The sequence below is a fragment of the Canis lupus genome, chromosome 27, assembly GCF_048164855.1.
Source record: "Canis lupus baileyi chromosome 27, mCanLup2.hap1, whole genome shotgun sequence".
In the NCBI taxonomy this organism is placed as follows: domain Eukaryota; kingdom Metazoa; phylum Chordata; class Mammalia; order Carnivora; family Canidae; genus Canis; species Canis lupus.
The window spans coordinates 36,181,636-36,193,931 of record NC_132864.1 but is presented as its reverse complement, the minus strand read 5'-3'; the positions used below and the strand labels follow the sequence as shown (position 1 = coordinate 36,193,931).

General features: G+C 50.5%; 1 protein-coding gene across 3 annotated transcripts in view; it reads left to right on the top strand.

The window, feature by feature from the left end:
* Nucleotides 1-4,067: 4,067 nt before the first annotated feature.
* RSPH14 (radial spoke head 14 homolog) overlaps nt 4,068-12,296 on the top strand; it is a 78,077-nt gene continuing 69,848 nt past the window's right edge. The window contains exons 1-4 of one of the 3 annotated variants that reach the window (XM_072803389.1): nt 4,068-4,219; nt 5,888-6,145; nt 7,191-7,293; nt 10,448-10,566. In XM_072803389.1, the coding sequence (XP_072659490.1) occupies nt 5,947-6,145; nt 7,191-7,293; nt 10,448-10,566 (421 nt within the window). In that variant the 5' untranslated portion in view covers nt 4,068-4,219; nt 5,888-5,946. Of the gene's footprint in view, nt 4,243-4,265; nt 4,649-5,887; nt 6,146-7,190; nt 7,294-10,447; nt 10,567-12,296 lie in introns of those variants that run through there. The other 2 variants (XM_072803388.1, XM_072803390.1) reach the window with 2 other exon arrangements.

Genomic DNA, 12,296 nt, shown 5'->3' with positions numbered 1-12,296 from the left:
AGGAGGGGCCGGGACCACGGGGGCGGGGGCAGGGGCAGGGGCAGGGCGGCCGGGAGGAGGGGCCGGGACCACGGGGCCGGGACCCCGGGAGCGGGGCAGGGAGGCCGGGAGGAGGGGCCGGGACCGGGGCAGGGCGGCCGGGAGGAGGGGCCGGGACCACGGGGGCGGGGGCAGGGGCAGGGGCAGGGGCAGGGCGGCCGGGAGGAGGGGCCGGGACCCCGGGAGCGGGGCAGGGCGGCCGGGAGGAGGGGCCGGGACCCCGGGGGCGGGGCAGGGCGGCTGGGAGGAGGGGCCGGGACCCCGAGGGCGGGGCAGGGCGGCCGGGAGGAGGGGCCGGGACCCCGGGGGTGGTGGCAGGGGCAGGAGCAGGGGCAGGGCGGCTGGGAGGAGGGGCCGGGACCCCGAGGGCGGGGCAGGGCGGCCGGGAGGAGGGGCCGGGACCCCGGGGGCGGGGCAGGGCGGCCGGGAGGAGGGGCCGGGACCCCGAGGGCGGGGCAGGGCGGCCGGGAGGAGGGGCCGGGACCCCGGGGGCGGGGCAGGGCGGCCGGGAGGAGGGGCCGGGACCCCGGGGGCGGGGCAGGGCGGCCGGGAGGAGGGGCCGGGACCACGGGGGCGGGGCAGGGAGGCCGGGAGGAGGGGCCGGGACCCCGGGGGCGGGGCGGGGCGGGGTGGGGCAGGGCGGCCGGGAGGAGGGGCCGGGACAGGGCGGGGCGGGGCTGATGGAAAGACTGGAGCACCTGGCCTCCAGGCCATAGGTGGTAGCTCAAAAGAACGGGTGGGGATTATGTGAAGTGTTTAAATATTTATTTTCATAATATTAAATGTGATTTTTTCTGGTTATCTAAATATTTCATATTTTTCTTTATATATTGGGATGGAGGGATCTCCAAGATAACCTCGCTTGACTCCTTTTTCTCACAACCCATAACTGATTTATCAGTGAACCCAGTAGGTTCTACCCTGAAAATTTGTCCAATATCCCCTTACTTCCCCCCCCCCCCCACTTCCACTGGTATTGCCCAGTGTATTACCTTCTCTCCCTCCAGCTGGTCGCCTTGCCTTTACCCTTGCCCCACCCTATTCCCCTTCAGTGGCCCCAGGGATTCTCCTGTTAAAACAGATCAGATCATGGCAGTCTTTGGTTCCAAACTGTCCAATGCCTGCTCATCTCTCTCAGATTAATAAAATCTTTATAGTGGCTCAAAAGGCTTCACGTAATTTGCTCTGGCCTTTTTCCTCTCTTCCACCTCTTATCCCCCCCCCCCCCCCATCCCGCATAGACTCTACTGGCCTCCTTGCTGTTCCTGCAACACACCAGGCACTGGGGGGTTTGCACTGGCTGTTCCCTAAGCCCGAATGCTTTTCCCCCAGATATTCACATTGCTCTCCTCCTTCCCCTTTTTTCAAGTTTGCTCAGATAACACCTCTAGATGGGGCCTTCCCAAAGCAGCCTATTTACAATTGTAGCATCCTCCCAACCCCTTATTCTGCTCTGTTTTTCCCAGGAACCTACTATTTTCTAACATATTATATAACTTATTGTTTATGTTGATTGTCTATCTCCCCCCACTGGCAGCAGAGAGAGCAAGGCTGTTGATGTTTATTTAATCCGCCTATTGCATTGGCTAACTAAACAGTGCCTAGGCATATCATACATTTAGTGAATGGTAAGTGAGTGAATTAAATTTTTAAAAAGAAGGTAAAGAACACAAGTATGCTGCCACAGTAAAAAGTAAACGAATCATGTTTACTTGTATAAGTTTAGCTTAGCTCTGGAAAGATACAGTGGTTGCTACATATAGATGAGGACAACCTGTTTGGCTGGGCCTGAGGAGGGAGGGAGACATTTTACTTTCATACCTTCTAGATTTCCTTTCATGTGCCTATATTGCCATTCAATAAATAACTCAAATAAAAATAAACAATTTAGAATACAGAGTAAATAACATTTCCCATCTCTGGCCCTGCCAGGTCAGCCTTAACGTATTTTGGTGTGCTTCCCTCCTTCTAGTCTTTCCCGCAGATACCTCCTCCTCTCTGCAATCATGGCATAAGAACTTTTGCTGTAGCATTGGCCTTTGATTGGAGTCCAGCCCCCTGCAGCGGCCTACCACTCATTGACCTTAATCTGTATAGATCTGAATCTAATGATGCCTGAATATCATATGCCTGGCTTCTAAAGGGGTCATTTTAGAAAATTAATTTCTGTAATTAATGGCTGTTTAAAAGCTGACCTGAGTCACTGAGCTCCTATAAGCTAGTTTCTGTTTGAAGATGAGGCATGTCAGCTGGATGGCCTTAGAGGCACTTGTAAGACTGTATAATCACAAAATTAGAGAGTGGTTAGCTTTGGAGAGGAAGATGGGGTATAGGATAGGGAAAGAGGATCCAGGCATTGATAATGTTCTGACGGTGAATTCACACGTGTTTATTATATTTTTATGTTTTATAATTAACATATACTAATATTATGTTGTATGTATCTTTTAAAAGGGGACAAAAAGGAGATTGAAAAATGATAAAACTGGGGATGCCTGGGTGGCTCAGTGGTTGAGCATTTGCCTTTGGCTCAGGGCATGATCCTGGGATCCAGGGGATCAGGTCCCACATCGGGTTCCGTGCGGGGAGCCTGCTTCTCCTTCTGAGAGGCCTGGGGTTTCCAGCTTTTTTTTTTTTTTAATTCATGAAAGACACACAGACAGAGGCAGAGACATAGGCAGAGAGAAGCAGGTTCCCCAAGGAGAGCCCAATGTGGGACTCAATCCCAAGACCTGTTTAAAACAGGTGCCCTGGGGGTGCCCTGGGGGTTCCCAGCTTTGAGAATTTACTTGATTCAGCTCCCTGGTTTCACGGACAAGGGACCTAAGGCTCACAAAATCAAAAGAATCAAGAACTAGAATTGGAACCCAGATTTTCTGACTGCTAGCCCAGTGCTCTCCACACCACCTTCCTGAAAAAGTTAGGGGGCTCTGGGTTAGAGAGATCCTTTAGGACTGGGTCCTTTGAAGAACCACAGTAGGGGACACATCTCTGCATCACAATATGGGATCCTGGGCACAAAGATCTAAGTAAGTGATCTTCATTTCAAAGCTAATTGTGCTGGAGGCTAATGCTTGGTGCTTTTGTTAGTTAAATTTCAGTGCTAAGGACTCAGGCAGAGGGGTGGACTTACATGAGTTGATCTCTCTTCCTCTGCCTCAGTTTACTCTGCTATAAAATGGACCTGCCTATCAACTTCAAGGGTTTGATGCGAGGGTCACACAAGATGGTGAAAGTGCTTTGTAGATTATAAATCTTGATTCAAGTCCATTACCCATTCTTTTATTTTACATTGACTGAAAACTTTCTAGTATATTCCTGGCACTACAAAGGCAAGTAAACAGTACTGACATGGCCTCCACAGAGAAGCTGGAGTCTGCTGGGGGAAGCAGGGAAATAAATAGAGAATTGGAGGAGGAAGGATGCCAATGGGATAATTAAGCTATGGGGTCACTTATTAATATGGAGAGGATAGTATTCATGGTCGAGGTGTACACCAACTGTGTCCTGAAGGAAAAGAAGTGGTTAGTGTTACAAGCAGCTCAGGCTGCATGAAAGAGTTGACCATTTGGGAAATTAAAAGAATCCAGCATGGTCCTGGAGGCCATGATCCGGGACCTTGAGTGGCAGGCTAGGAGTTTGGACCCTGTCCTGAGACCACTGGGAAGCCACAGGAGGGTTTCAGGCAGGTGACGATGGCTGGGTCTGACTTGCTTTGAAGAACAATTGTTCCCACCAGCCGTGTGTTGGGTCCACCTCAGGGGCTGATCTGTGTCATTAGCAGGTCGTCCGACTGTCTATCAGGGAGCCTGAGCCAAAGCTAGACAGTCCAGGGATCAGGCCTGTGTGATTTGGGGGGAGCTTCTGAACCTCTCTGAAGTTTCTGTCTGTAAACTGGATGTTACCACTTCACGAGTTTACCCTGAGGATTAAAGACTTGCAATGTTCTATTCAGAGAAAGACGTACAGTCACTTCGCTTCCCTTCTGTACCATGAACAAAGCTGAGCCGCCTTTGTTTTCACAGTAACCCAGGAAAGCCCTCTCCTCTCGCCTTTACAGCTGGTCCCGGCCCGAGGCCGATCGCGCCTGCGTAGCGGGTGCAGCGGACGCCGCGAGGTATCCTGGCAACCCAGTCGCCTGGCAACGGGCGTGCGCTTCCGGGACCGCGAGCCGAGGCAGGTGAGCGGCGGCGGCTGCCAGAGGTAACAGGGGGTCCCCAGATCCACCCAGTCCGGCTCACAGCGGGCTCGCGTCCTCTTACCCCAAGGCTCTCCCTAACCCATGCTCCTCTAAGGAGGAGGTCAGGCCCTTGTCCCCAGCACCCACTGTCTTGCAGGGGGAGCCCAGAAATGGCAAAGGCCGCTCCCAGCCAGGTCCCCTCCCCTCTTTTCCTCCGGTCACTTAGTCCCCAGAATCAGAGGTTGGCTCACCTACTCTACTGGAGTTGATCATTCCCACAGGGCTGGGACTGTCACTGGACTAATGGCAGTAATCACCACTGTGACAGTAGTGTGCCAGACTCATGAGTAGCAGTTCATATGACAACTCTGGGAGTGAGGGAAGGAGGAGCTATTATCACCTGCCTTTTGCAACTTCAGAAAGACACAGGTAGAAGAACGGCCACCCATGGCCTGGGTCTGGAGCCCATTCTTTTTTTTTTTTTTTTTTTTTTAAGATTTTAATTATTTATTTATGAGAAAGGCAGAGACACAGGCAGAGGGAGAAACAGGCTCCCTGTAAGGACCCCGATGTGGGACTTGATCCTGATCTCCCAGATCACGCCCTGATTGGAAGACAGATGCTCAACTGCTGAGCCACCCAGGCGTCCCTCTGGAGCCCATTATTAACTACAGTTGGCCCTTGAGCACCATAGGGGTTAGGAGAGCCAATACTACATTTCCCCCACAGTTGAAAATCCACTTCTAACTTTTTACTCCCTCCTTAACTACTAGGAAGCCTACTATTAACCAGAAGCCTTACCGATAACATCATTCATTAACATGTACATTATGTTGTATTTATTATATACTGTATTCTCACAATAAAGGAAGCTAGAGGAAACCAAATGTTATTAAAAGCATAAGGGAGAGAGAATGCATTTGGTATTTATGTGAAAAAGTATGCACAAAGTATTATGTAAAAAAGTTCTGTATTGTAAAAAAATCCACGTGTAAGTGGACCTGTGCATTTCAAACCTGTGTTGTTCAAGGGTCAGCTATACTGAGCCACACTGCCTATAGTTGCTCCAAGTGTACATGTGTGTAATAAAAATAAATCATGCTTTAACCTTAATTCCTGTTTTTTGTGGAAGTATCAGAAGCATCTGAATATGGGTCCCTGATGGATGATGAGCTAGACCTGGATTTAAACTCTGGGGCCTGGCCTCATCAGTTCTATGACCTGAAGCCAACTCCTACCCTTAGACCTCAACTACTTCCTTTGTAAAATTGGGATAACACAAGTCCCCTCCTTCTGGGGTAGTTGAGTTAGATACTAGGTATTGCTGGTGTTAGGTAAGTACTACATGTGGCGGCCATATTCCTGTTTGGTTCTTTGGTTTGTTTTGTCTCTTTGGAGCCTTTGACCAAAGGCCCAGCCTGTAAAGTACTGGTGGTTTTCCTCTGTCGTTAAGCATGGAAGAACTCTGGAGTTTGCAATTTGGGCTGCTATTTATCTTTACTGTGACCTTGAGCAGATCCCTTCATTGCTCTCAGCCTCAGTTTGCTCATCTGCAAAATAGAAGTAAAGATACCCACCTGGTTGCTTTTATAGTTTTGAGGATTAAATGAGGAGTAGCTTCTAAATGCCCGTGGTAATAACAACAATTTTTTGGTTTCTTTTAATCAGTGGTTTCTGCAGAGCTTTGTTTTGAGAGCTAGACAGTTGCCCTCTGCAGGCGTGGAAAGATGTCCCATGCCCGGGTCTCCATGTACCTGCCCCCTGACATTAACCCTGCTCAGGCCTCCATTGCCTATGGCTGTAGGGCCTTGCCCAAGCTGAATGAGGAGCTGCAGTCGGAGGACCTGCTAACGAGGCAGAAAGCCCTCATGGCTCTGTGCGACCTCATGCACGACCCTGAACATGTCTATGCGGCCATTGACATAGGTGAGTGTCAGCCCGGGTGACGATGACTGGGGTCTGGATGGACAGCACAGTGGCTTGGAATGGGAGGGGCTGAGGCGACCTGGCCCCTTCACTGCATCCGTCCGAGCTAGTTAGTCCTTAGTCAAACACCACCAGCGTCCTACTCAGAGCCATGAATCAGCCCTCTCTGCTGTGGCTCAACTAGTTGGCCATAAATCCACCAAAGAGCCCTGTTTATCTATCTCAACCACGAGGCTATCACAAAAGATAGGCACACGCCTTACTAAAACCACACGTGTCTCTGGGAGCTATGACCCTTGTGTCCCATCCTTCTAATGATCAAAATAAGGCTTGAGGTGATTTTCCTGACATGGTTACACATTTCTCAGATGGGGATGGATGAACTATGCTTCTCCCTCCGGCCTTGGCTCAAGGGCTAGTTAATTCCAGATTTGGCTGTGGTTCCTAGAACCAGGGCCTAGGACACCGGGTGGAGCTTCAGTAATAAAAACTGCTGTTTAATAAGCCTGACTCTGGGCCAGCACCACCCAGTGCAGTGCCCGTGTTATCTTAATTCTAATAGCACCTGCCTTGGGAGGGAAGATGATAAGAAAACCGGAGGTTCAGAGGAAGGAGGGGTATGAGGCTAGGGTAGCCAGATAAATAAATACAGCAGGATTTTTATTTGCTCAACCTGGCATCCCCAGGTGTAGCCTGTTCCAGGGTACATGACTACTTTGGGACAGGGTTGAGAATATTACCCCTCAGTCTCTCCAGATGTAAAGGCCATTTTTAAAAATCTTGAAGTGGATGGAGAGATAAGGCTATTGGTCGGAAGCGTGCAGGGGGTTAGATAAAAAAAGTCCCCTGTGTGAGCCTTTCTAGCACACAGAGACTCCTTTAGTGAATCAGAAATACTCTGCAACTGATGTGATCCCCCAAGGCCCCAAAGCAGCAAAGCTTCTGGTAGTTTCTTGTTGCCCAATATTGCCTCACCTCTTGACTTCTGGGTTAGTTGATTTCTGCGACTGGTCAGTGTTCAGAGGTTCTTGTGCCTTCCTTGCAGGCTGCCTGGAGAGCCTGAAAGCTTTGCTGAAGGATAATAATGACATGGTGCGGATAAAGGCCACCGAGGTGCTCTCCATCATGGCGACCCATAACGTGGGCAGGTGGGCAGCTGTCTCTGGAAACCAATGTCATGCTTTGGAGCCACATCCCTCCCCTGGGTGGAGCACCCTTGGATGACCTTGAATACTCTGTTTTTGTCTGCCAGTGTGTGTGTGTCGGGGGTGGGTGGGTGGGGGTGCTTTCCCAGATCGGTTCAGTTCACACTCTTGACCTGGGACCCCCAGTTTTACTTGGTATTGAAAACAGAACCGAAAATCACAAAGAGCCCTGGGGCCTTGCCCAAGGACTACTGCCCAGAAAGAAGGAATAGAGGGGCAGGGTGCTCATTGGCTTCCAACTTGTGTGATGTAAACAACACATGCCCCTGTATGGAAGCTTGAGATCCTTTCAGGGGTATCGGGGCATCTCAGCATTTCACCAAATGTAAGGTTGCTCAATCCCCCTCTCCTCAAGCTCTCTGTGCCTCAGTGTCTTCATCCACACTTGCTCATGGGAGCAGGAATTAAACGGGTTGGTGCATGTGCAGCACTCAGCCCAGAAACGTCTGCCTCACGTCGGCCTGGGTGGCCACCGGGTGCTCATCTCTCTGGAGGCTGCTGCCTCCTTTTCCCTGCAGATAGTGTCTATGAACTCACACACCCACTTGCTCGGAGCCATCTCCAGATGGTGGCCTCAGTCCCTCAGTCCCCCTGACCTCGCCGCTCTCTGACTCCTCTCTGGGGTCTAATTCCAGGTTCCCAGAAGGGGATGTGGTTAACCCACACCATGTGCAGTCCTGGCCCAATGGGTTGCTATGAATGAATGGGGAGGTGATGCTACAGTGAGAGCCCCAATTCACATGTTTTGCACCAGAAGGAGAGAAGGGCATGGGGACAGAGGAGGGGTGCAGGAGCCCTGGTAAGCGGGGACACCAAACTTTCCTGCTGTGACCTTGGTGGAGTCTGGCTGTGCTTATTTGAGACAGACCCATGGAAAGTGCTTTAATACTGAGGAGCATGGAGGAGGGAAGCGCCTCTCATCCTTCCTGCTCCTTTTTTCTCTTTCTGGACCTGATGTGGATATTAAGCACTCACCCCCAGCAAGGGCTGATAGACGCTGTGCGGAGGGGTGATTGGAGCTTGGGCAAGTACAAGGGAACTGTGAACCTAGTGGGGGTGCCTGTAGATTTGTTTAGCAGCAGGAGGAGGTTGGGGGGAGAGGCGGGTTCCTGGATGTGGCCACGTTGGCAGGGGCTGGGGAGACACGCGGTGAAGAAATTGTCACTGACCAAGGGCCTGCTATGGCCTGGCCCGCACACTCCTCTGGTGTCCGCTGTTCCTCACACTGCCACCACCAGGCATAGGGAGGAGAACCAAGTGACCAGGGTCGGGGATTCCAGAACGCCCCCCGCCCCCCACTCCACCACACCACAATAGACCAAGAATGCAAAGGGCCGAAAGTTAACGGAGGCCCATTTCTGAAGTTTGCTGGAGTTCGGTGGTGATCTTATAACTTAAAGCCAGTAGCTCGTGGAGTTGGTCAGGCTCGAAACAACTGCTCATGTTGAAACTTTTGTGCCTCTTGTACCCACACAAGTAGCAACAGGAAGGGGATGAGCATAGCAGCCTTGAGGAGTCAGTTTGCATGACAGGCCACACACGGAAGAGCCTCCTGGGAGGCCTAGCTCCGCCTGCCCACCTCTTGCTTGCCTGCTGTGAGTGGGACAAATGGCCTCACAGCAAACACAGCAGACTTACAAAGCAGGAGTGACAGGGAATGAGTGGGTGACCAGGCACGGACTGAGGAGGCCGACACCTCAAGATGGGGGATCAGGGAAGTCCTCTGCAGCCTGGGTGCCCCGCTATGATTTTCTTGCCCCAGAATGACTCAGAACTCACCGAATGTTAAATCCTGGCCAACACAGCAAGAGCACAATTGGCTGGGCACTTCCATGTGCCAGGCACTGGGCAAGGGCATCACCCCGAGTTCTCACTTCTTCATTTCTTTCTTTTTAAGATTTTATTTATTTATTCATGAGAGACACATAGAGAGAGACAGAGGCACAGGCAGAGGGAGAAGCAGGCTTCCCATAGGGAGCCCGATGTGGGACTCGATCCCAGAACCCCGCGATCATGCCATGAGTCAAAGGCGGATGCTCAACTGCTGAGCCATCCAGATGTCGCTTCTCACTTCTTTCTGACTCCAGCCCTGAGAGGTGTGACCTCAGAAGCCCTTACACCAGATGTGTTCAGGCCCAGCGATTAATCAAAGGAAATAGTTACAAAGCCATTAACTGAAGAAATTGTACATTCCCTTTACACTGCTTCATTTTAACCCCAAACACAAATAATCAGGCATTCACCAATCCCTGCTTGCCCCCCAGGCCTCTTCTTGGGGGTGGGCCCACTGGTTGGTGTTTCTCATCATCTCTTTTGCTTAAACCACACCTATAATATCATCTAATTTGCAGCTTTGGTTTCTTTCAAATAGAGCGGGAACTCAAAGACATTAATGGAGTAATCTGTATATAAAAACCTTCTAGAATCTTTTACAGTCATCTCACTTTTTTTTTTTTTGAGAATCACTTTTGAATCTTCCCAAAGCAATCAATTTTGTTTTCATAAGAAAACAAAATAAAACCTCTTCTCACATCTAATTGGCTTACCTAATAGTTAATTGACTTCTATAATTATAACAACAAGCATACCAGGCATCCATAGGTTTGGAGGCAAGCATCTGGCTGTTGGCAGGCTCACAATTCAGGTGGGAGAAGAGGCAGGGGCTTCGAGGGGCAGGGCTTGCAGAGCCTGGAGCCTCAGTGGGGGTGTGCCCTGGTGGGTGGAGCCCCAAAGTTCAGGGTAGTTCAGTTGTGAGGTTCTGCTGTCTCATCCTCAGTTTACAGATAAGAGGGCTGAGGAGGCAAGAGTGAAAGAAGGATCCAGGGCTCTAGCTAAGGAAGGGGCAGAGATGTGTCATTCCAGTGTGTGGTTCTTCCCACGCCACCCAGGCCACACTGCTCTCATGCCTGTAGGGATTCTCTCGATTGTCCACCCCCCATCTTTTTTTTCTCCCTGGAAGCCAGAGGAATGTGGCCTGTGACAGCCAGCACAGTTCAAGCCCCAGGAGGAGTGTTGGGTGGACAACTTCCTCTTTGTCTTACTGAATTCTCTCCAGGCATGGTCTTAATTATATCTAAATCTGTATTCTTTTCCCCAGAGAGGGCTTTTTAAAGCATGATGTCATCCTTGCCTTGGCCTACCTGCTGAATGACCCTCAGTCAGCCTGTCGAGAGAACCTGCACCTGGCATTGAAGCACGTGGCCCAGCTTCCCTCAGGTAGGCTCTCCGTGGGCACTCAGGCGGCCCCTTGGTCTCCACTCCAGGTCACTCACATGCCATGCTGCAGATCACTGTTTAGAGCACGCTTTTAAAAAAAAAATTATGCTTTTTACTAAGGTACAATACACATATCAAAAAGGAGCAAATAACGCATGAACGTTTTATTAAATTTTTTTAACGTTTTATTAAATTATACTAAGCGAACATGCCGTGGCACCATGACCCAGATGAAGAGGTTTATAGGGTAGCGCCACCACTGTAAAGATTTCCCATGTGCCCCACCCCAGTGACTACCTCTGACCCAAAGGTAAACTGTCTTTTCTTTATAAGACTACGGATTATTTTATGCCTCTTCTTAAGCTTTACTTTAGTGGAAACGTTCAGTCTGTAATATCTGGTTTCTAGCTTTCTTTTTGCTTGATGTTTTGCCTCTGAGATTCATATGTGATTTTTTTTTTTTTTTTTTTTTTTTGCTGGTTTGCACTGGGGTACAGTATTCACATTATATGAATATACTACAGTTTCTTTGTCTACTTTGTTGCCAACGGACATTTGGATTGTTTCTAGTGTATGGCTACTGAGAATAGGGAATCTATAAACATTCTTTTGAGTGTCTTTTGTTGGATGTATAGATGCATTTCTTTTGAGATGTACCTAGGAGGGGAATTGCCGGGGATGGGACAAGTTTATGTTCAGCTTTAGAAGGTAGAATGGTTCTCTAAAATAGTTATACCAACTTACACTCCCACCATCAGTGTCTTAGAATTCCACATGCTCCCAATCTTCAACCCACACTCGATCATTCCTGGCTCTTTATTTTCGTTATTTGGGTGGGTGGGTGTGTGGTAGTGTCTCATTTTGGTTTTAATTTGTGTTTCCCTAATGGCTATAGCCCTGTAAATGTCATCTTTTGGGAAGTGTGCCATAGCATGTTTAGGGACGAAAGAAGTCCTGCCCCAAAGGCCACTCTTCTCCCAGGCTTGAGGTCCCCCTCAGCTGGGTGCTCCTGCTGATTAGATGCGGAGTCCAGGGTGACAGCCACCGCCCACCATAGCTAGAGGGTTGAGATTTGTGTCAGACTCACATCCGCCCTGTCACGTGGTGCAGTGAACATTTTTAAACAGAGGGCTCACCCCGAGAGGCATGATGTCAAGGCCTTAAAGGAGGTGCCTTAAGTTGAAGGTGGACAAAAGGCATTGCAGCCCAGGAGTGAGACAGCCCTGGGTTTCCCCTGCCCTTCCCCTGGTTCTTTGCATGCCCTTGAATGGGTTATTTCCTCATCTCTGAAGCAAGGCTGATACTACCTGCCTCAGAGGCCGAAAGTGAGGGTGAGTGAGAAGATCCTTGCCAAGCATGTAGGGTATTGCCCTGCATGACACGTGCCATAAACGCTCCAGTCCATGTGTAAGCACTCCCTAAGCTGAGACCCCAGAGAGAGAGGACTGTGGGCTCAGGTGCAGAGAGGCAGGTCACACGGAGCAGAGCCCTTGGTGACCTGGCGCTGCTGCCCGTCTGGGAAGCACACCTTCTCCCAGCTGGGCCGGGCTGGGTATTGGGGAGCATGCTAGGCCAGACAATAGAACCCTCTGGTGGTCTTAGGACCCACTTATCCCCGGTCCTGCCCTAGGCCAACAGAATCTGTCTCTGGGAGCAGGTGCCCAGATCTTTCTCAAACGCGCGTTGGCTGGTTCTCCCTTGAGACGACATGACTGAGGGCCACTGAGGCA